Here is a 23,923-nt window from a genome sequence, read left to right on the forward strand (position 1 = left end):
CACTGCACGCAGGATGAATCTAAGAAAGGTGGAAACATCTCCCTTTTGGGTGAAAGGTCTCAAAGCATCCTTTAAAAACAATGACAGCCAAGCAAAAAAAAAAGCATTTGCTATTTGACCACATCTTGTAACACAGTTTGGTGTTAGAGACATCAATTCTCTCTTGTGTCCTTACAAGAATCCACAACCACCAGGATGAGCCAGGTAACTTCCAGTCTCAACAGATATTCTAACCAGTAAGAGACAGACTTTGATACAGAGTCTGAAAACATTTTTAACATGGCAGCATTTCATTGAAACAGCTCCACTGCACACCAGCAAGTGAAGGATAATTCTAATTCTCATACAGGCAGAGGGGTAGATCCTCAGCCAGCTCCACCTACATCAGCTGTACTCTGCCCTGATCACCAGATTGTAAAATCATTGCAACTATTTTATAGTTCTGCTAGCTTAAAACAACCTATTTTATTTTTAACTCTCTAAAAATTGTGACCTTTAGTCTAAAATCTGTTACTGAATGTGAAACATTGTAACTATTCCTAATTTTACTCAAAATATTTAAAATTACTGCTGTCCTTAATAATATTTACTACAGCAAAAGGGAAAAAATATAAAACCAGTTATTCAGAAAGAAAAGTATATATATTCTGTAGACTGCTCAACAGATTTAATTCAGGTGTGTTTTATGACTGCTTTTACTTCAAGATTTGTGTATATATATGGAAATTACTGATGAAAGAATTGCATTTATGTTGCACTGAAGTGAGAGTCATGCTGTGATAAAAATGTGCATTTCTTTATACATCAGAGGGCTAGAATAATAGGCTATTATATGGGCAATATTTGATTTATGAGTTAAATTACATTTATGATTTTCTTATTTTTTAATTTACTTGTTTGGATATTTTTAACATGAGTCCTTAACTTAAAAGAGATTATATTAGTAAGTACAATGCCTAGCAAAACAAGGGTCTAGATCTCCCTAATATGCTTTAAAGACATCAAATTCCCTGAGCTAAATGATCATGCTAAGTGTGTTTTAAGTAATTTTGTTTTAATTTCTGATTTCTACAGGTAAATGGTACCAACCTTCAGACACTTTAAAGAAGGTAGTTTAGACAATATCTGCAAGCTTCTCAACATTCCTAATGTTTCATATTTCTAATATTTTTTTCATACTAAGTAAATTAAATTAAATATTCTCAACCATTTTAAATAAATAGCTAGAACACAGTATGTTGACTGCCTGTGGCTGAATTCAGAGATAACTTTGCCTCTCTGGAGACATGTAGTTCTAGTTTTTGCCAACAAAATTTCCTGTCCCGCCCCTTCTATGTGTCAGCCTAAATTTCCTCCTTAAGTATTCCAAAAGGGAAGAGATAGTGAGAAATGAAAGGATAGGAGGAAATGTAATCCTGCAAACCTGAAGGATCCTTTCAGTTTTGGAAAGGGTTATTAAGGCCTGGAATCAGCTCAGAGGAGCATTGGGCTCATAATGCCAAGGTCCCAGGTGTGATCCCTCTGGAGAGCTGGACTTGATGATCCTTGTGGGCTCCTTCCAGCTCAGAATGTTCTGTGCCTCTGTAATATCCTGCTCTTCAAGTTCACCATGAAAACATCTCCCCACTTTCATACGTGCAGCAAATTTGCTGACAGAGGAACATGTCTGCTTTTTAAATAATGAAAATGTCTTCAGCATGTTCCTGTCAGTGGAAATCACTTCTTGCAGGAGCCATTGTCACATGTTGACTGGATGTAGTAAGGCAGGGGTTACAGGGGGGAAGAATATAAAAGCACTCATTAACCTAGAAAGAATAAATAGAAATATCTTAAGTCTTTTAAACTGAAATACTTTTACTTCTGTTAATCCAACATGTTCACTCAACAAACAAGACAGAACACTGAAAATAGGGAAGCATGAGATTTTTTTAATTAAAAATGAATTTTAATGTTAGCATCAGAAGCAATCCTTTGTCTGCCAGACTAAATCAGAAAACACTGCGTATCTCCACAATATTCAATATATACATACACCTAGGTATGCCCAAAAAAAATCAGTGTAGAAGTATGAAAATGTGTGTGGAAAAAGTGGACACAAAAAGCATCCCATACTGATGATATAATAAACCAGCAGAGAAGGTAGACAGAGCAAGGCTGAATTATGAAGGTGCAAATATGCATTTGCAAGCCAAAGCTTGAGAAGGAGTGGGAACAGGACCAGGTTTTATCTTTGTCCAGCTACAAAAGGGAAGGGCTCCCCAGTTGTAAAGTCTATTTTGCAACACATCAGGTAGGTTAATGCAGAAGAAAACAAGCAATATTGGGTAGAAAATATGACAGAACTAAAGCAAGTTAATAATTTGCCAAGGGCAGAGAACATATCAACTTCTATGATTTAGTAAGTCTCATTATGTTAGAGCCTGCCTTGATCCAGAAGCCAAGAAATTATGTGACTTGTCTTTTCTTATTTCAATTTCTAACATTTCTGATCACATAGAAAATTGAAAAAGCAAGCCCAGCAGTTCAAAATCCTGAAAACAATATTAAAAAGTCCTCAAAAATCATTAGAGACATGATGATTTTAAACAAGCTGATTTTAGCCTCCTGATTTATTAAAAGCCAACCATTTTATCTGCTTTCTGAATGAATCATGGCTATTTATGAAGACACTGAAAGCTGCTCTGAGCAACAGGAAAAAGAGCCAACAGTGAGGCAGACACAAAAGACCCAACCACCAATGAATCATTTGAAGGTATCCCCAATGCACATAATTATTATACCCATTAAGCAACATTCACTGCAATTAAGTATTGTTTGGCTTAAATCAGTTACCTGGAATGTCTTCTGATCAGGCCTGTTCCAATTAAGTGGCACTTACTTATTACCCTAATCATGCAGTATCAGTTCAAAGCAGCATAGTACAGCTTCACCTTGAAAGCAATCAGCCTAACATTTGGCAACCAAAGGCAAGAGCCCTTGAATTTTCAAATGACAGAAAACTTATATATAAGTTTAAAGCATCATTACATTGTCTTCTCACATTTCCTTCTATTTCTAGAATTCTCCTCACATAATTCTTAAAGTTGCTACCAGTTGAAGAAGCCCTGTTTAAAAACAAAAGAGAGATTAAACACATACTAAATGCCACATATTGTGCTATTGCTGAAAAAGAAGTTGATGGGGAAAACAAGAAATACAGAAACAGCAGGACAATGCTTAAAACTCTCATAGAATCATGGGATCATTTGGGCTGGGAAAGACCATTAAGATCATCAAGTCGAACTACTAACCCAGCACTTCCAAGTCCACCAATAAATTATGTCCTTAAGCACCACATCCACAGATCTTTCAAATATTTCTACAGACAGTAACTAAAGCACTTCCCCTGGAAGCCTGCTCCAATGGTTAACAACTCTACCATTCGAGTTTAATTTATAAAAATTGAAATTTCTGCAGTCTCCTCTACCACAGCAGACTATACATGACTCTTTTAAACATGTTTTGCCACTCTTTAACTCTGAGTTAGTTACTCTTATGATGTATATCTCTTTGCTTTCAGAGAATTATGTATTTTTTGTTCATCTGTGTGCTTCACTATACAAAAGTAGTCACCTCTCTTACATTAAGAATTTCATTAAGGCACACATATGAAAGTTATTGTAGAAAATGTTGTAGATTGCTTCACAGTAGAGTATTTAGGGTTACTACATAGATAAATAAATCTAAATTAACATAAATACACATTTCAATGTGTACATGTATTTTGGCTTTAAGCTAGATTTTTTGGAAAAAAAAAATTTAAATCCGAGACTGTTAACCCTTTTTTCTTCAGGTAATGTAAGTCCATGAACCAGCAGTGCTCTTGTGGCCAGGAGGGATCCTGGGGTGCATGGGGAAGAATGTGGCCAGCAGTTTGAGGGAGGTGATCCTGCCCCTCTGCTTGGCTCTACTGAGGCCACATCTGGAGTGTTGTCCCCAGTTCTGGGCTTCTCCATACAAGAAAGACATGGAGTTACTGGGGAGGGTCCAGTGGAGGCCACAAAGGTGATGAGGGGGTCTGGACCATTTCTGTTCTGAGAAGAGACTGCAGGAGCTGGGCCTGGAGAAGAGAAGACTGAGAGAGGATCCTATCCACGCATACAAATATCTCAAACTCTAGTGTCAACAGGATGGTGCCAGACTCTTTTCCATAGTTCCCAGCACCAAGACAAGGAGCAATGGCCATAAATTAAAACACAAGAAGCTGCACCTCAGCATGAGGAAGAGCTTCTTTACAGTGAGGGTGTCAGAGCACTGGAAAAGGCTGCACAGAGAAGTCACAGAGTCTCCCTCTCTGGAGACATTCCAAACCCACCTGGATGAGTCCCTGTGTCACCTGCTTTAGGTGACTCTGCCTTGGCAGGGGTTGGACTGGATGATCTCTAGAGGTTCCTTGTCATCCTAATGATTCTGTGATCCCTGATCTGGACAGCAGACAGGATGAAGGTACATCCACACACTTGCCAACCTGTAGTAACTAACCACTAGAAGACTAAAGTGCAACCTACCTCTGTTGCCTTTATAATTTAAGCTAGGTAATTTCAAACTATCTTGAATATTCATACACATCACCACATATTTTAGGAGAACTTTAGTAAAGTCTGAAAGGCACCTTACTTCTCACATCCAGGCACCTTCAGAAAACAAGCCTTTGACAAATGTTAGCCCAAGTCCTCTGGGCTCAGCTCTAAATACAGTTGTCACTGCCAAATCAAAACTCTTTGTGGTCACTGACAGTTTATAGGGAATTATTTCACGCTGTTTCATCTCATGTAAATTTAACATAGATATCAGGACAGGTCTGTTCCAGTGTTCAGTTTCAGCTTACAAAAATCTGAAATCAAGATATACATCATCAAATCAGATTGGGAAGCAGAGCCCTGCACTGTGGAGCTACATAAGAAACTGACCATGCTAGGTTTGTTTTCAAGAATTGATATAGCAGGTCCTCAGAGTCCTGCCTGTGATTTACAAACATCATAGGCATTCATTATTAAAAAGAGACATCAGTTACAGTAATCAATTTCTGTGACTACTGGCAATTCTCTGCATAATCCAGCCTAGCAAGGTTTCCATACAGCTTTCCCTGAAATGTGGTTACAAGCTGTCTTCACACATTAAGTATCAGAGGCATGCATGTCAAGAGACATAGATCCTTGTTGTTTAAGATTTGGTTGCTCAAAAAGTCAAAAATTCAGTAAATACTAAACAATTAGCTGCTGAAAGTCAGCCCTATTTAAGATGTCTGAAGCTGAGCTTCATAAACCTCATCATTCAAAATCATTACTTCCTTGCAAAGGGGCAGGTGAAAAAACTAAAAATCACAACCTCAACACACATCTACAGAAAACTGATTCATTATCTATAGCTCTTCAGTGAGGAAAAATCCAGACCTACTGAAAGAAAAAGATCCCAATGTTTTCATCTCAAATCCTTCCCAGAAAAAGCTCTTCATTCTTATTTACTTAGTACCTCTCCCAGTTTGGTGCTTTTACAGCAAACAGGCTGAATTCAGTGAGTCTCTCGAGGCTGCAGCTGACCCAGGCCACCACCCCTACAGACCTCTAGCTGCTCATCATCACTTCTTGAGGATCACCCAGCATGACAGCTCATCACCACTGTACTCCACTCAAGCTCTTGCAAAATAAAGGCAGGTTTGCTTGCTGTTGTAAAGACTCATAACAGAATTTTTTCAATGTTCTATTAGTTTAGGTCATTTTGAAAGAGCCAGGTTAGGGAGCAAATGAGTGAGCAGTTAAGCTTGACAATTTGGATGGAGAGCCTTCTGTCCCAAATTCACACAAACACAATGGGGCAGCAAAGTGAACAACTGGCAGGGTAACTTCCTCAGCACACCTACAGGCAATCACTGATGATAAAATACATGGATTTCACTCTTCCTTGCTTGCTTGCTCCTAAGCCTGTTTGGATAAAATAAAGTACTAAGGTACAGATCAATGAACAGAAAATGCAACATATGTATAGGGTGGTAGACTATATCCTGAACAGTCATGACTCAGTTAACTCAACAAGTATTGAAGTACACAAGTTACTCAATGTGAACTCTCATTGTGGTACTGCAGAAAAAAAATGAAATTGAACCTTGAGCATAATGAAGAGAAGCAGGTAAATGAATTCTTCTCTGCAGTACTGACAGCATTGTAGAGACCAATACTGAAGTACCATCTTGTGCTTCTGGCATCTGATTTTCCTGAAAGGAAATCAGAAAATTGGAAGGAAAACAGAGAAGTTATGCAAATGTACTTGAAGTCTGCAAAAAATGTCCTCTGGTAAGAGTCTTAAAGAGATCACTTTGATTAGCTTAAAAAAAAAAAAAAATAAAAAAAGACACTGGTGTCCTGAATAAAAGTACTCCCTGTACGTAGAAACAAAAACATACTGAAGGGCTTCCCAGCCTTCCAGGTCAAGTCATAAGGAGAACTTCTGCCTAGAAGATTAATTCTGAACAACTCTAATGAAAACCAGGACTATCTAAAGACAGCAAGCAATAAGAATGATTAACCAATATAGTAAGTAGCAAAATCTTTACTGAATGCTCAATGCCTTCCTTCAGATAAATACTTATATTTTGTAAAATATTTTGGTCAAATAAAATTCAAACAGTAAGCACAGTTTTCAATTCAATAGTGAGATAACTGAATAGTAAGTCGTGGCTGAATCACCTGGTCAAACTCTGGCTAAATCTGTGGCTTAATGAAATTGTATTATTCTCAAAACCAAATCTCCTCCATTTCCTCTACACATGCAAATGTGATACATGCAAATGTGAAACATGCAGATTATAAATATGATCAGTTCTTAAAACAATTCTTAAAAAGAGATCTTTAATTTGCTGTATATTTTACTGCTGAGGACAAGACAACTAAAGAATTTATCACCTTAGCTACCTTTGTTATATTATTTCACTCAGCCAGTGTTATCTCCTTGTCTCCCACACAAGAGTCATGCTGTTATCAAAGCCTTTCTCACTAAACAATTATTTCCTTTTATGATTTCTTCTGGCTGGTCAAAGATAAGGGCTTACAGTGAGGTTGATTAGTGTTGCAAACAAATAGAAGTAATACTGGAGGAGATATAACTAAGCTGAAGTAATCAGCACTATTAATAACCTTTTGATTTTTAATCAAATACAGCTCTGACTTTTGCTGCCACTTTGCTTTACATCTTCTAAACTACAAAAGAATTAATATTTTATAAAATATTCTCAATATGCCAGTCTTTTTATTCTCTTGTTTGCTTTTTGTCTTATACTTAATAATCTTCACTAAAATAAATAAAAAAAATTATTTTAAAAAGTTCTATACTTTTCACAGCCTTTCCTGCTAACAAGATGTAATTATATATAAGAGTATGAAAATCTGCTCTATTTTTTTAATCTAGCAACATTTCTGAAGACAGTAAAATCTCATTTTTTGGTATTTGCATTAAAAAAGAACCCAACACAAAGACACAAAACCAACCAAACAACAATCCTTCCCTGAGACATACAACTGTAGCAAAACCCAGTTCATACAGTTAACACATGGCAAAATTATATCCAGAAATAGGAACCTAAAATGTCAGACCTTAGAAACCTGCACTGCCACATCCTTTTTATAATCCTGGGCAGCCACTAATCCAATGATGCTCATTCTGTTCAAGTAATGGGCAACATCCCTTACAGAAAACACCTAAAACCACTGGAAATGCACCATTCCTCATCCTCTGCAAATCCTAGATAGACACCACACTCTTCCAAACCTGCAAAGCCTTTCAGTGAGACTCTAATGGGAATTACATCCAAAGCACCAAGTCCTGTAGTTCAATCTGCTCATGGGAGAAGCTCAGTGATTTCATGGACACATATGCTTGTGATCTCCACCAGTATAATTATTTTATAATGGTCTCTCCATGATACTTCAAAATATTTTTTTTTCCCATTAAAAATTTTAAAAAAAGAAGCAAAACATATGCATAACAATCTTTTATTTTTATCCTGCTTGCATTGCTATTTTACAATTCCAATAGTCCTAGGAAAGTTGAATGCTGCTGAATGAGTTTATAGTTCATTCAGACATGAAGGTTTAGTGCTAATTCCACAGACACTTCTGCACACTTGGGGTGTCATTGCTCCATACACCATGCAACCCCAGCATGTGCACAGGGGTAACATCTTGCTTCACAAAGCTCTAATGAACAGATTCCCATTTCATATGACATTTATTTGCAACAATTTGCAACATAAATTAAGTTTGTTTGTTTAATTTTTAATTTTTACAGCCGTTTTTGTAATTTATCAAACTTAATTTTTTTTAATTAGTTTTAACAGCAATTGCTGCTGTTTTGTTTTTCCATCTTGGCCATTTATTTTATGTAACAATCAAGCACAAGAAGATTAAGAAAGGAATCACAAAACTAAAACTTTCTTCACACAGAAAGCTCTTTTTTTTTTTTTCACAAAACTATGCTGTCTGCCAGCAGACTTTAAAATAGACAGACATCAATGTTAAAGATAAATAACTATACTAAATACAAAAGATAAAAACATAGTATCTGAAACATGGTAAATATTTTCCAGTTTTCACCTAAAGAATTCCTTTCAGAGATGCAAGTCAAAGATGAAGAAAATAAAAATTGTAATGAGATGTGTGTTAAATGTTGGCCTGTAGAAATTTGAAAAGACTGAGCTACCTTATAAAATGGCAAGATAGCAATATTAATACACAATATGCACCAAGATAAACCAACCATTTTTATTTTCCATTTTTGTCTCAACTTTATTTGTTATCATAATAAAGCATAATTATTTCTTCTTTTGATTTTTAACATTGTTTTAAAAGCTAACAGGCAATTGAAAGGTTCTTTTCATCATGGATATGCCCAAAATTTTCTTTCTAATGCTGTTTGTTTGGATCTGTCCAAGTCCACATCCATAAAAAAACCAATTTATTTTCTAAAGGTATCCTTTAACCTCACAGTAAATAAACAGGGAAAAAAAGTTTAATTTAAATAACTATTAAAAAATGAAAAAAGGAACCAATTCATAAACTGCCCCTTTACTTCCCAAAAAAGCCACACATCTGTTTTCACAGCTGGACATGATTCAACCACTGGTAACCAGAAAAAAGCCCCAGTGTGTTAAAACATTCTAGCCAAAAACTGATACTCCAGCAAAGGTGGCTACTATGCCAGCACAATCTGAGCAGCTGCTAGAACAACCTTTATTTATACTGGAAGGGCATGAGGCATCCTGATGCTATTACTATTAAACCAGCAAATCTTATTGGAAAGACACCACTGGTCGAAAATGGACAATGCAAAAGCACAACATGCATTTTGCCAATCAAGCAGATTATAATTATGTGAGAACAGTGATGTATAATAATCCACTCTCTACCCACTTTTTCCACAACAGATTCTGCAGGGCTCAGCTTCTGGAAAAAAAATTCTTTGAAAATTATTTTTAATACAGCTGTTATTATAAGTGTCAAAAAAAATCAATTAACAACGCTGCCCTAACTCTTTAGGAAAAAAAAGTACTTAGATAAATAGAAAAAGATTATGCTATTTCTTTTACAGCATTATTCTTATTCTGTAAGTGACATCAAAGAGCCACAACCCCCTCCTTTCCCCCCCCCCTTTTGGCTTTGACATCACACAGAGAGAAAAGTATTCCTTTCACTGTCTCTTGTACAGCTGGGGCATCCAAGCTCTGCATATTGTTATCACTTTCCATCCTTGACTATTAATTATTTTAATCCTCCAGCAATTAACAGTCTTTTGGATGAAAATAAAAAAAAGGGTAGGAGTGCAACCTTATTTTGTTTTGTTAATTTATCTGGTCAGTAGTTCATTTTCTCATTGTTTCACAGGGCTTAAATATTTAAGTGTGTGCATGTCCTACTTACAATATTTTTTTTCCATTACATGTTTACAGCTATCTTATTTTTTTCCTTTTATTTAAACATGGACTTTCCCACTGTCAAGTATATTTCACTGAAGGCTGTCTGTCATAATTTTGCATTTTGGAGCACCACCTATTCATTTAATCACATAGCTTTTTGCTTGGGAGAAGAGTAATCACCTTTTATTTGTAAAACCATTTTAAAAACAGACTGCCACAGAAGAATTGGCAGGTTTCCTTTACCATGACCAGGTCTCCTTGATCTCCTCACTGCTTTCTTGCTCCCACCACAATTACCATCAATATTTGTAATGCATTCAAAGCATGGCAAGTTCTTGACAAGCAAGATGGAAGCAAAGTTCTCTGTCCTGAAGACCTAGCTGTTTAAGGCCCCAGTTCAATACACCACACATCCATTTTAAACCTGTAAGCAGCTCCCTTGACTTCCAAGTGTTTACTCTTGAGCAATTAAGTGTTCTGCTGGATCAAGGCCTAAGCAAACTGAGAGACAGAGGTAGCAGGCAGATATAACAAGAAGCATAATGAATGACAAGTCAAAGTTTAACAGATATATCAATTCACAATGTGCTGTTTGACTCAAAAAAATATAATTTAAAAAGGAAATAGAAAAAGAAAATAAATGGTCGAAGAAAATTATGTTGCTGGAGTGAGTTTGTGAGCTTTACAATCCAAATAAACCTCTGACATTGCAAATTGCTCAGTCCAGGGAGCCCATGACAACTGTGGATATGTTTTATGAATGCACACATTCCTAAAATAAAGTTCCATCAGCCCTTCAGGAATCATTACATCCGACACACATTCTAAGCCTCAAAAAATTCACTGCAAATACACAGTATCCTAACACTGACCTGCTCTAGCCCACATCAGTTTGCTCTGAAAGACAAAAAGAAGGGCCAAACAAATAGACTTACAGTCAAAATGAGAAGGTAAATGAATTTTTACAACCAACAGCTGCTTCAAAAAAAAAAATTAGGATAAAGCTCCATATTAAACAATCAGCTCCATGGTCTCAAAAGAAGGCTAAAAGGCTGAATATAGGACCCTGAATTGCAAGCTATACTATTCCCATTCTTTTTTTTCCCCTTAATTACTTCAATGCTTGGTAGAGTGAAGCAAATGAAAAAATACATCATTAGTCTTTTTTTAATTATTTGAAAAATAAAAAGCTATTGCTCATCTGATCTACAGACTGATCCAAGTATGGCAGCATAGCCCAACCTAAAGAGACAAGTAACAGATAAATAGAGTAAAATGCAGCAGAGTGATTAATGGGGTTTGGGTCAGTTTGTTCCACAGTTTTCCAAGTGCAAAATAAGATTACACATTTTTAATAATTAGACAACAATGGCTTTAAAGACACCAGGTAGATGAAAGCCTACATGATCTTCCTCAATGGGTTCATGACTTCAATGTGTCAAAGAGGAAAGCATGAGATAGCAAAGTGCTTGTGCAACAAGGATCAAATCCAGCATCAGTAATAAAAAAAAAGAGTTGGTACTAATGGTAAACAGAGAAAAAGTAAATTATGCAAAGGCTTTAAAAGGACAAGAGGTGTCAAGTCTAAAGTACTAAATGAGACAAAGTACAGACTTCAATTTGAATTTTTAAGTAGGACCAAGCGAGTAGGTGGGGCAGTCTAGACACTGTGTACAATCAGGGCTTACACTGTATACAGAATGGATGGATACACTGGGGTCACTGGGGATGACTGTGAGGAAAAGGCTGATTAATCCACAGTGACAGGAAATGGTGTAGGTGCTGACTTTTAGGTCAGAGCTTTAGGGGATCAGAAATAAACAGATATGCAAGCCAGTATGTAGAAAATCATCAGAATTTAGAATTTAGCCTCTTTGAAAGGAAGGGGATGAAAATGACGCTTGGATTATGTCCTTTAGAGATAGGAAGAAAGTCTCTGCAATGGGAAGAGATTGAGTGTGATTCTGAACTGTTTCTCACACTGGTTTTGTCTGTGGATTGGTATTTCTCCAAGCATGAATAACTCTGTATAATACAGAGACAGATTGCAGCAAGTGACAGTGAAAAACTTTCTTTGTGAAATTCAAACTAGGAAACTCATTAAAGTACAAAATATTACCTCCCCCTACAGTAGAGACTGACAGCATTCACTCATTCTAGCAACTGTAATAATGTCTCTTTTCTTCTTTATCCTTCTAATAACCAGAACATAGATCATGGGGTCAGAAGTGGCAGAAAAATTTACATCACCTTCAGCAGGCTATGCATACAGCCTACAACACTTACTCTTAATTCTTCCCTCCTCCAAAATTTCAGTCTTAATCTACTAAAACCAGAGTGTTGTGAAGTTCTCTAATCTGCAGCAGCATGATTTGTGGTTCAGTGTTACCCTTCTGGAACATTTGTACAGAGGAACATACCTGTAAAAGTATAAGAAAAGCTTTACACAAGGATGACAGAGGGAAACTACAGTTTAAAAAATCCATATATTTTCTGGAATGTGTTTTGTGAGGGGGATGATTAAATATTCTATATGCAATTAGTAAATTGTCAATAGAATTCAATAAATGTTGTTAAAAAAAAAAACCTAATTATTTGTTACAATAACCACCATTTTGTTTGTGAAGGTTTGTAAACTACTTCCATTTGAGAAGTAATTGATTCCATTTTTATCATTTGCTCAAGTTTATGTGGTTGTTCACATCCAAAGAGATGATAACATCTATTTGCAGCAAATTATACATTAAATTCCTCATTCAAAAGCTGTAATGGAAAACAAAATGCTAATTTGTGCTGTAAACGGAAGTACAGAATCATAATCACTCATTGTTAACATTAGGAACTAAATTGCTCTTGCAAATAATAAAATGGGTTAAAAATGTGGAGAGCTTTTGCAAGCCAAAGTACCAGTGCCTCTTACTCGCTCATGTGTTATATTACAAGTGATGAAACAGACCTTTCCTCTTCATGGCAGCACAAACCACCCCTTTTTGAGGGAAAGAATAATTGCTTATGATTGCAACATAAGGGTGCATGTCAGGTGACCCGTTCTATCCACAAGTATCCAACCAGCTTCCCAAACTGGGGCTGCCATGCACTCTCTGCTAGACAAACCCGACTGGATGCCAGGGCTGTCTACACAAGCAAGAGCTGCAGAACTGTAAAACTGGAAGAGTCAGACACCTGGTGCCAAGGATCCCATGTTTGCACCTCATCCTCTGCACCACACACTTCAGGGTAAGGTTTGATAATTTAACTTCACCCTAGATCTGATCTCATCTCATTAGCTGAATATAAATGTGTAGCTCCAATGCACTTGGGGTACTCCTGTACACATCTCACAGTCCAGCTTTATCCAAAAGGAATTCTGATCAGTTGCAATGAGATCAGCCTGCAACACTAACCAAAGCACAGCAGTGCTGGGATGAGCACATCACACTCCTGCCCTCAAGAAAAGTGCTGGCATAGACACACCTCTCATCATTTTGGGTCACAGTGAGTTCACGTGGAACTGCAAATACCCAATTTCTCCTTCCAAAATTAGCACCAGTGTCACAAGTGCTATAACCAGAGCAAGGGTCACTCTGCTGTTAATCTCTCCTCACTTTAATTTTACCTTTTGAGAGGAGACAGTCACACACAGCTCTGCAGCAGAAGGAGAATCTTAACTGCCACTTGTAGAGAACACAGAGTCTAAGACAAAAAAAAAAACCATAGAGTTGTTTGGCTTCTGTCCATTTTAGCAGTTCTACAGCCCTGTAAGTTTTAAATGTACAAGGGAGTTTTGCTCACACAGCAAACAGACACATCATAGGAAATTAAAAAACCACCGACACATTAGGACTGTGCACCTGCTCTTCCACATTTCATTAAGCCTCTACACCTAAATGTACGTCAGGTTTTCTCCTATGTGCATCCGTTGTGCTGGTATCCCTCAGTGATACCTTCTGGTCACGGCGAGACAAACTGGATCACAAGCATCCACACTGCCTCAGGAAAAAAAACATCCAAAAACCCATTAACTTTCAGTAAATCAGATCATTACCATCTAAATTTTAAGTGCCAGATAATATGTTAAAAAAACATGCATATATTTGCAAATAAGCTGCCATTTGTTATCAAGCCTTTCCTAGCTTACATTGTATAGCTCAAATCCATGTAGAATAGCTGATTTGCCAGCCTTTTTCTGTTATTAATATTAAAAAAATATAATTATGTTATCAAAAAATAAAAATTGCCTTTTAGATGACCAAAAGAAAGTTCCACTGCTTGATGTAGTAAATCATTTTACTGCTGCCCTTTTATATTTAATACCCTTCTGCAGTACACATTTATCTCTACACTAGCAAAGTGTACTCATTGATTTCCTATGGTCTCTCTGGAAGAAGGTTCTGCTTCCCTGATGATGAGTACAAAGGGTGGATGACCCCATTCTCATTCCAATGCAAACCCTGCATTTTTACATTTCTGCTTAGACCACATGAGCATTTGACCAGTTAAGAACTCCCTGCCCTCTTCCTTCAGAACACATTGCTAGAACTACTGACATTCTCTCCTGAACAAAACTCTATTTTTGAAAATCCCATCTTATGTATAAAGCACTGAACTGCATTAGTTCATCGCAGCCATAACTGTAACTCACAATCTGCACAAGTTTTTCCTCTAAAATAAGATACAACAATAATATCTCACCCAGTTTCTGCATGTGCTTTAAACTTGTGCTATTGTGCTCTACTGTGCAGCTATTTAGTTGCTCTTCTCTGGGGCATGAGAAAATGGTTCATTCCCAGTTTAAACCATGCTTTTTTTTGTCAGATCAACCTGCCCTCAGAATATATTTTTCAAAACTACTGTGTTGAATGAGCAATTTAGGCATTAATCTCTGGAAGACAGAGAATCATGTTTAACAACATTTTTAATAAAGTGCATTACCTGTTTTTAATAAACTACATCTTTCTCATTATCCAACCATTTATCTTTTGCTGGGATGTCAAGAAAATAGGTGTCTTCAGTTTCACTTTCATTTTTTACTGCTATTTTTTCAGCTTTGTGCATAGGAATCCCTTAGAGTCAGGAAAACTTCAAATCCAGAATTCACCTTTTTTTAAAATTATGAAGCATTTTCTGTTAATACTAAACCAGGATTGCATTTTTTTTCTCCGAACTAATTTAGTTTTGACAGTCCTCTTTTAATTTGCACAGAAGTTACAGGCTCTGTTAAAATGTAACTGCAGTTGAATGATGGTATTATTCCATTGGTTTCTACCACCAACTAATGTGCAACTATTGACTGAGTCTTCTTATATTTAAGAAAAACATCTTTAAAAACCATAAGGTGCACTGTCCAATCTTGTACAGAGTGGTACCTCTCATTCAACACTCATACACAGACATACTCAGTATATGCTATGCATGTGCAGGGCATTAACACAAATCAATCTAGAATGTTTCCAAATCTGTGTAGATTTCGTGTTCTACTACTCAAATAACATTAAAGAAGAAAAAAAAATCCAGAAAATACAGAAACAAAAATAAGTCAAAAGGTCTGTTTTGGTCCACTGCCCCTGAGAAGTGGCCACTGGTCATACACTAGGTAAAATAAAATTGCATAAAAGCAATATACTACCCTCAGAAAGCTACACTAGGACACTTCTGTCCCTGCTCATGCAAAGACAAAGAGGCAGCCCACAAGGTTGGCTCTCAGCTTCATCTTTCACTGACTTACTAATACCCACTGCTACATTTTGTCCAAATATGTTGTAAAATGTACCGCTATGTTTGAAAACACAGGACAAAGAAAAAGGTGCCAGTTACTAAGTCCACGGCTGAGAGTTGCAGGGAAAAATCTCTGAAATAAGGGCATCAGTCAGGCAGCATACTCCTCATTTTACTTCTATACTGCAAGAATTTTGAGGTCAAATTAAAATAAGTATCCAGATTTATACATTAGTCATAGAATTCCATTCACTAACTACATTTCAAGTTATTTTCAAGCACTTCCCAACCACACAGATTAGTAACACAACAATGTATCCTATTCTGAACTGGAGAATGAGAAATAATTCATACAAGTAATGCTGCCAGTTCAGCAGAGACAGGTTATGCCGAAAAATATTTTTGCTCTTGCAAGGCTGAATACCTCTTTGCAGTACTTAGAAATAGCTGTTCTTCACTCATGACTACTAATTAAGAAACAGATGTAAAGAGAATTTTCAGAAGACACATTCAGGAAAGTTCTGGCAAAAATAAAGAACCAGAAGTAGAGTGACAGTCTAAAATAAAGAATACAGAATGAATCAACAGGAAATCTGATGGATATTCTTTCTCAGTCTCATACACACTGGCAAGACAATACAGGCAAGATTATGCAACCACAGTTCAAACTTTTCAGGATTTAAGTCTACAAGTTCGACTACGTTGGAATTTAGCATAATGGTTAAGTCCCTGTACCACAATAACCATAAAAGAAGACAGGAAGCTTCAGGAGAACACTCAATCTTTTTGAAGTTATCCTTAGTAATGTGAAGTCTTATTTGTAACTAATATGGAGCCTTATATTCTGGAAGACTATCTAAGAAATTGATTCAAACCAGACTACATAAAGTTTCTAGACATGATTTCTCCAATACAAGCTTTTTTGTGATGCACTTTGAAATTTAATATGCAATGGGAAAGCTCCCTCTAAGAATATTACCAACAAATCACACATATAAGCTTGTGCTTAAAAACGAACTGCAATAATGCACCAAAAATATAAAGGTGGAAACACATCTCTCAAAGTCCCGGAATTATGAAGCAAACATGGTATCTCTTCTTTTGCAGCTGCCAGACAGTATTTTATGCTTCTAGAAGTCACTGTTCTCTTTAACCTGACTGGTCCCATTGTTGAATCGTATTTTGATTACTTATACTCTCATTAAAGCCTTGAGATGCCAGGAAAAGATTCTTTTAGTAAGCTATGGCTGAGCCGCTATTGATATTATACAAGGGATCCTTTTACCTCGTATGAGATGTTGAGAGTGCATCATATTGATTTGGAATAAAAAACTATTTTTCCAGTAGTCAACCCATCTTCTCATCTCAGCATTTTCTTTTTTAAAGTTTTTCTGTTTGCTGCTTTGTTTTAAACAAAACAAAATCTATTTTGGCTATGTTGCTAAATTTAGCAATAAGAAAAGGTTTGCTAGCTTTTTTTTTTTTTTTTTAAACACAGTTCAGGTAAAAACAAACAAACACGAATATGGCTGACAGTCAAGTCTGAGCCAAGTCTGCCTTTTTAAGTGCTAAAACTTGTAAGAAAAATCTATTTGCAGCAAAATTCCATATTCATTTTGATTTCATATTCAGACTAACATCTACCGCTAATCCTCAGCTGATGAATTTGACTGATATAAATGGTAACGTAATACGCAAAAGATGAAAATAGAAAGGAGCCTTCAGCACCAGAAAGAATATGTGCCTTAAAAATTCTTCTCATCTTCACCCTGGAAGCTCTTGCAAGCTCATCTGTTCGTCCGTTGTAATGCTATGTAATGATTACACCGTCTCCTTCGAAACACCTTTCCTAATCATGCATATTTAATTCAACTTTGTGTATATATCCTACACTTTATATACTCCTGCTATAAATAGATCTTCTGCATTCTGAATTATCTCCCGCGTTTTCCCTTAGATACAGTTCAACACTGGTATTTAGAACAGATCAACTCAGGATTTGCCAGCAATTCTTCCTGCTTCCATTGTGATACGGCTTGCTCTCCTGAAAGGGGATGTAAGGGAACCCATCATTTCACAATGACATTCTTTCACCGAACTGTTTCGCTACAGAATGAAACTAACTTTAGATGAAGGAGCTGGTTTAAACCTGATTTTATTGTCTGCGTTCCTAAGCATTTTCCCCCTCTGATGGTTTCAAAGGAGTCTTCCCTGTGACTGCCTGCCTTTTATACCAGGCATGAGCCCTTCTTAAATCCCACTGACTCGCATGGGCTCGCATTTAGCAGGACGATAACGCGCGTTCTGTGCTCGTACAGGCACACTGGCACCGGTGTGTGCCCTCGGTACGTGCAGAGGAACACACACCGAGCGGGATGGCGAGCACCGGCCACACGAGCCCCTGCGAGCGGCGAGCTCGGGGCCGGGCACGGCGAGCCCGGGGCCCGGGGTCCGGGCAGCCCCTGCCGCGCCCTCCCGGCCCGTCACGGACCGGCCAAGGGCCGCTGCCAGAGGGGCTCGGGATGGCCGAGCCGAGCCGCAGGGCAGACGCGCCGGGAGACGGCGTTTCGGCGCTGGCTCCCGCTGGATGCGCGCCTGGTCCCCACACGAGCCCCTTGTCCCCGGCGCACGCCAGCGCGACTTGCTCCCCGCCGGGAAGGCTCTCCCGGCCGGGGCGGCACACCGGCAGGCAGCTGTACCCGGCACGGCTCCGGCGGGCTCCGCTCCACCCGGGACACTGAGATTCCTATTTATTTATTTATTCGGCTGTCAGGGCTCCGGAGCCGTACAGCTCTCGGGCTCGCCGGCTCCTCGCCGCTCGGCGTTTGCAACTCCTGGAGCGGGGAAGTGCGCTCGGCTTCTCCCTGCCTCGCCGTGAGGTGTATCCTCAGACTGCTAACTGCTAGTTTGGGGGTTTCAGTCTCCTGGAAATTGGTGTCGTAGGGCTGTCTGTGCGTTTTTCCCTGAGCTGTGTCCCCGCAGGGAGGAAGCGGCGAGGTGACCCCCTGCTCCCCCCGTCTCTCCCGCACAGCCCGGGGCGCCTCTCGTCCGCTCTGCAGCCGCTCCCATCCGCTGCCCAACTTTTCCTGTCACGCCAGCGCCAGAAAACCCCTTCCCCACGCACGCACGCACACACACACACCGGTGTAGTTTATAAATGACAGTTGCCTGTAGACTTTCACCAGACAAGCAGCGGGGGCAGTAGACTACAACAGTTATTTAATTAAAGGCGCTTCGGAGGATCCCAGAATAGCTCTCTACCTCTGAGGCGCGATTTCTGGCTTCCCCCCGCTCTCCCCACCGCCTCGCCAGCCGCCCCCCGCTGCCCGAGCCCCGGCGCGGGCGGAGGGACGGAGCGGGCCGGCATTACCCGGCTGCGCGCTCCGCAGTGCACAGTCATCAAAGTTAAGCGCGTGGAGGGGGCATCGGGGGTGAAACACAGGCAGAGACGGGCGAGCCGAACTCCTTCCACCTGGGCAGGATCCGAAATTACGGATCTGAATGCGTGTGCAGCCATTTCTGAGGCAGGAGGAGGCGGGTGCGGGGGGTCCCTCTCGCACGCAGCCTGTCACTTGCACCCTGCTCCCCTCTCCCGGCGAACTCGCCCGCTGCCTCAGCGCGCTCCTCAGCGCAGCCCAGGGCAGGCTCGGGGCACTCCGATCGAGTTGCCCGGCTGAGCCCCGAGTTGCTCCACGGCAACACACAGCCCTCCGCGGGCTACGGCTCTCGTTCCTTAGTCCTCACGCTCCTCTTCCTCACGGGAGGGGCGGGGGCGGAGGGAAGAGGGCTGAAAGGCACAAGGGAAGAGGCTCTTTCCTCCCATTTCTTTCTTCGGCTGATTTAACCTCCGCACCCGCAACACACACACGCGCCTAACAGAACACTTCCAGACCCTTCGTGCACACACTGGCAGCACCGTCGTTTCCACCCGAGGAGCCGGGCGGGCGCAGCGGCGGCGAGCGCGCAGCACCGGCCACCTCTTACCTGGTTGTAGGAGGTCTCCCAGGAGGAGGTGTAGTTGTAAAAGAAGGAGGAGAAGCAAGCGTCTTCCGACAGCCCGCAGCCAGCCATCCTCCGGGCGCAAAACCTCTTCGGGAAGGCGCGAGCAGCCCTCGCAAACTCTTGCCTCTTGCGCGGTCGCTGCCGCCGCCGGCGCTGCCCCCGCGGAGCGGTGCCGACAGCTTCGCGCTGGCGGCGGCCGGCGCGGTGCGTGCGGGGGAGCGGGGCCGGCTGCCCGGCTGGAGGGAGGGATGGGTGGAGGGATGGAGGGATGGAGGAGCGGGTTCCGCGTGTGTCTGAGTGTGCGAGCGCGGCCGTTCGCGGCGGCACCGAGGGGCCGGGGCCGGTCACGTGCGCGCGCTCACTCCGCCGCTGCCGCCGCCGGGGACGGGCCGCGCCACAGAGCCCGGCACCGGAGCGCCAGCGCCGGGCGCGCTCGCCATCCCCGCCCGGCCCCGCTCGGCAGCGCGGCCCCTGCGCACGGGAACGAGGGGGCGCCTGCGGAACCTGCGGCCGCACCGCGGCGGGGAAGGAGCGGGCAAGTGGCGACGCGCGTCCTCCCCCGCCGCGCCGGGGCAGCGCCGCCGCGGGCGGGCCCGCCCTCCCGGCCTCGGCCCGGCCTCCGCGCCCCGCCCCGCGCCCGGCCCCGCCGAGCCGTGCCGTGCCGTGCCGTGCCAAGCCGTGCCGTGCCGTGCCGTGCCAAGCCGTGCCGTGCCGTGCCAAGCCGTGCTGTGCCGTGCTGTGCCGTGCTGCCCGTGCCGAGCCCAGCCCAGCCGAGCCGTGCGGTGTTCCCTGTGCTATGCCGTACTGCCTGTGCCGAGCCGAGCCGCGCCGAGCCGTGCCGAGCCGTGCTAGGCTGTGCCGTGCCGTGCCCCACTACCCGTGCCGAGCCCAGCCCAGCCGAACCGAGCCGGGCCGGGCCGTGCTGCCCATGCCGCACCGCCAAAGTTGTCGCTCGGTTCGCAGCCGTGCGGGCACCGGCTCGACCCCGGAGCCGCAGCCCGGCCGCCGGCGCCCGAGAAGAAGGGGACGGGAAATCCGACGGGAAACTTCTCAGGAGCCGTCCTGACAGATGCTGATTCTTCCTTTGGGGGGTATTTGCCTCAGCGCCCGTTCGCAAGGAGAAAAGCGGATTTTTTTTCTTTTTCCAGCGTATCGGTGATGACAGGAGCGGCCCCGGGGCCGCGCCCGCCGCAGCCCCGCACTGGGGCACAGGGAACGCTCCCGCCCGGAGGAAAGGGAACACTGACGGCCCGTAAGCCGTCGCCAGATTGTTCATGGGACACGGCGAGGTCATGTGAGATATCATGATCTTAAAGTATTTCTCATGAAATTAGTGGAAATAGATTAGATTACCTTGACTCCGCTCTGTGAGTATGCGTTACCCTGCCTGCAGACCCAGTACCTCGAGGGGATCACTGCCCTCCTCAGCTAACACCGATATCACAGCAGTCAGCTAATTGTAAATGTAAAGCAAATAATGTAGATGGTTGCTTTGGTTTTGTGTTTGGGTTTTTTTGTTGTTGTTGTCGGGTTGTTTTTTTTTTTTCATAATAGCTGTTTTGTTTCATACAAAAATACATGGTTTTAACTTTTAAAAAGTACTGTATTTACTTCCAAAGTTTAGCTGAGAGGGAGGGTAGTTTGTTGAGCGCCACGCAGTACTCATAACAGTCCACAGCCATCAGAAGAAAAGACTAGACACAGTTTTGTGGCACAACTGTTTAGAAGCCCACTGAAACTCCTCAGTTCCCCTCCTCATTTGACACTCCAAGGAAGAAAACACCGTTTAGTAATATTCATGGAATCTTTTGGCCATTCCATTTGTTGAGAAAAGAACTGTGGCATGAGTATGAAAAGTATGGAATCCTGTGAAAAACACTTGAGCATAGCAAAAACTCAGCTTTTTGACATGGGTTGACTTTTTCGAAAAGAAGGCTAGCCAAGAAAGAATTCATAATCCAGAGGAACATTTGTGATAGGCAGTTCTGTCCCAAATGAGGTCAAAGAGCCTTTCATCCCGCCCTAAACCAGGTAAAAAATACAGCATGAAGATTCCCAGTAACAAAATGTGGAAAGCAGATCAGAAACAAGGTGTTCAGTACGTTCATAATGACGTTTCTCAGATTGCTCCAGTATTTGCTTTCATCCTGTCTAGGCTGCTCATCAGTCACCCACAAAACGCACATGGCTTAAGGATTTATTTCAGCTTTTCAAACAGCAACAATTAAGGCATAAAATTCCTTGCCACTTCACCATCATTCTTGAATTTCCCTTTGTCTGTGGGGTCAGTGTTCAAAACATCTCACTTCTAAAATACTAAACAATTTCAGATTGCATGTTTCATCTTCATATTAAGTCTTAGTGCATTATATTCTCATTCTATACTCCAGCACAGCCTGACCTTTGAGCTATTTATTCTATTCACCAAATTTTGCACTCTCCCCATCACCAATATCTGATGTATTTATACACTTCATTAGGTAGCATTTTACCCTACTTCCCTCTCTTCTAGTGACAGATATACTGCCTCTCCATTGCCATGTTCTTCAAAACTCTTAAAACAGATTATGGGTTGTTAACTGTTTGGGATTTTTTTCTTTTTCCTTCAAACATCGTTCCTCACCCTGCTGTTAACCATTTGGTTAAGCTCAAAATCTTTTCATTTTAATTTCAGAGAGTTCCTCTGGGGGACCATCGCTGGTAGGAGGTTTAAGCTTAATGGCACAGTGATCTGTTACCAGTGGAGATCCTGTTGTAGTCTTTGCTGGTGGCTGTGAACTACTCTGAACCTATTCAAGGCCTTCACAGAATGCACTTCTGCTGGCAGCAGAACAAAGTCTGAAAACTTACAGCCTTATGCATTGTTCCTCCAGACCATTTGTAGTGTTTTCAGTCAACCAGCCATTACTGAAAGGGCTAATAATGTCTTTGTCTATTGTGTGTGTTCTCATTAACATAATTGTCACCACAATGGTGGTGGTGAACTTTATTATTTGAAGTGTGTAACCAAACATAATAAAATCCACAAATAGCTCTTGTGTAATATCCTATCCTAGTGTACTAACAGCTTCATAGAAAAGATGCTAAAAGTGTATATAGTTCTGTAAACAGGAAGAATTAAAGTGGAGATAAACTCTTGTAAAGAACTTGGAAAAATGGATTGGTGAGGGGTGGAGGAAACAGCAGAAGCCATTAAATGTTTGAATAACAAAAGTAATCTCAGAATAACCATTAATACTCCATCAGTGCTAAAAAAAAAAAGACCTGGTGCAGATGGAATAGAGAAAAATCACTCAAATATCTTCAGAGGTGTAATACTGAACAGTTACAATGTGCCAGGGTACTAGATAAGCACTAGAAACGCATCTTATTAAATACAATCAAGAATTTAATTTGCTTTGCTCTTTGCTTCCATGTTTTCATCTTAAAGATTTTCAAAGTCTGCTAAGATAGAAACTTTTCTTGGAGGAGTAGGAGAGGGGAGGAATTTATTCCCAAAACAGACAGGTTTTGCAGGTTAAAAAAAGTGAATCAGGATGGAACTTTTAAATAAGACTGGTCTTGCCTTCTCACAGAAAGCAAGAGGCTGATGCACTGTGTTGGGTTTGGCTGGAATGCAGGTTATTTTCTTTGCTGGTGTGGGGCTGTACTTTGGATTTGTGCTGAAAACTGTAGATAACACAGGGATGTTTTTGTTATTGCTGAGCAGGGCTGACACAGCATCAAGGTTTCTCTTGTGCTCCTCATCCTGCCCCACCATGAGGAGGCTGGGGGTGCACAGTGAGTTGGGAAGGGGACACAGCCAGCACAGCTGAAACCAGTTGACTCAAGGGATATTCCATACCCTGTGGCACCATGCTAAGCTGGAGGAAGAAAAAAGAGGAGACTTTTTGAGTGATGGTGTTTGCCTTCCCAAGTCATCCTTCCAGGTGATGGAGCCCTGCTCTCCTGAGGATGGCTGAACACATGCCTGCTCATTTAAGGGGGTGAATTAATTCCTTGTTTTGGTTTGTCTGTACACATGGCTTTTGCTTTATCTGTTAAACTGTCTTTATCTCAGCACATGACTGTTCTCACTTTTATGATTCTCTCCCCCATCCCACTGGAGGTGGGGAGGAGGCAAGTGGCTGTGTGGGCCTTTGTTGCTGGCTGGGGTTAGACCATGAAATGCACTGAGACAGGACTGAAGCCAAGGACTGTTGTTTGAGACAATAAGTAGATGTGGTATCACCAAGTGCCAGGTTTTCTCAGAGACCTCTCAAA

General features: G+C 41.3%; 1 protein-coding gene across 1 annotated transcript in view; it reads right to left on the bottom strand.

Annotated features, from left to right (window-relative positions):
- PPARGC1A (PPARG coactivator 1 alpha) overlaps positions 1 to 20,194 on the bottom strand; it is a gene marked incomplete at its 5' end in the record, with an annotated part of 361,086 nt that extends 340,892 nt beyond the window's left edge. The window contains one exon of the mRNA XM_079305340.1: positions 19,643 to 20,194. Coding sequence (XP_079161466.1) covers positions 19,643 to 19,729 — 87 coding nt within the window. The remainder of the gene's footprint in view (positions 1 to 19,642) is intronic.
- Between the last annotated feature and the right edge of the window lie 3,729 nt (positions 20,195 to 23,923).

Source organism: Erithacus rubecula (assembly GCF_903797595.1).
Source record: "Erithacus rubecula genome assembly, chromosome: 5".
Lineage (NCBI taxonomy): Eukaryota > Metazoa > Chordata > Aves > Passeriformes > Muscicapidae > Erithacus > Erithacus rubecula.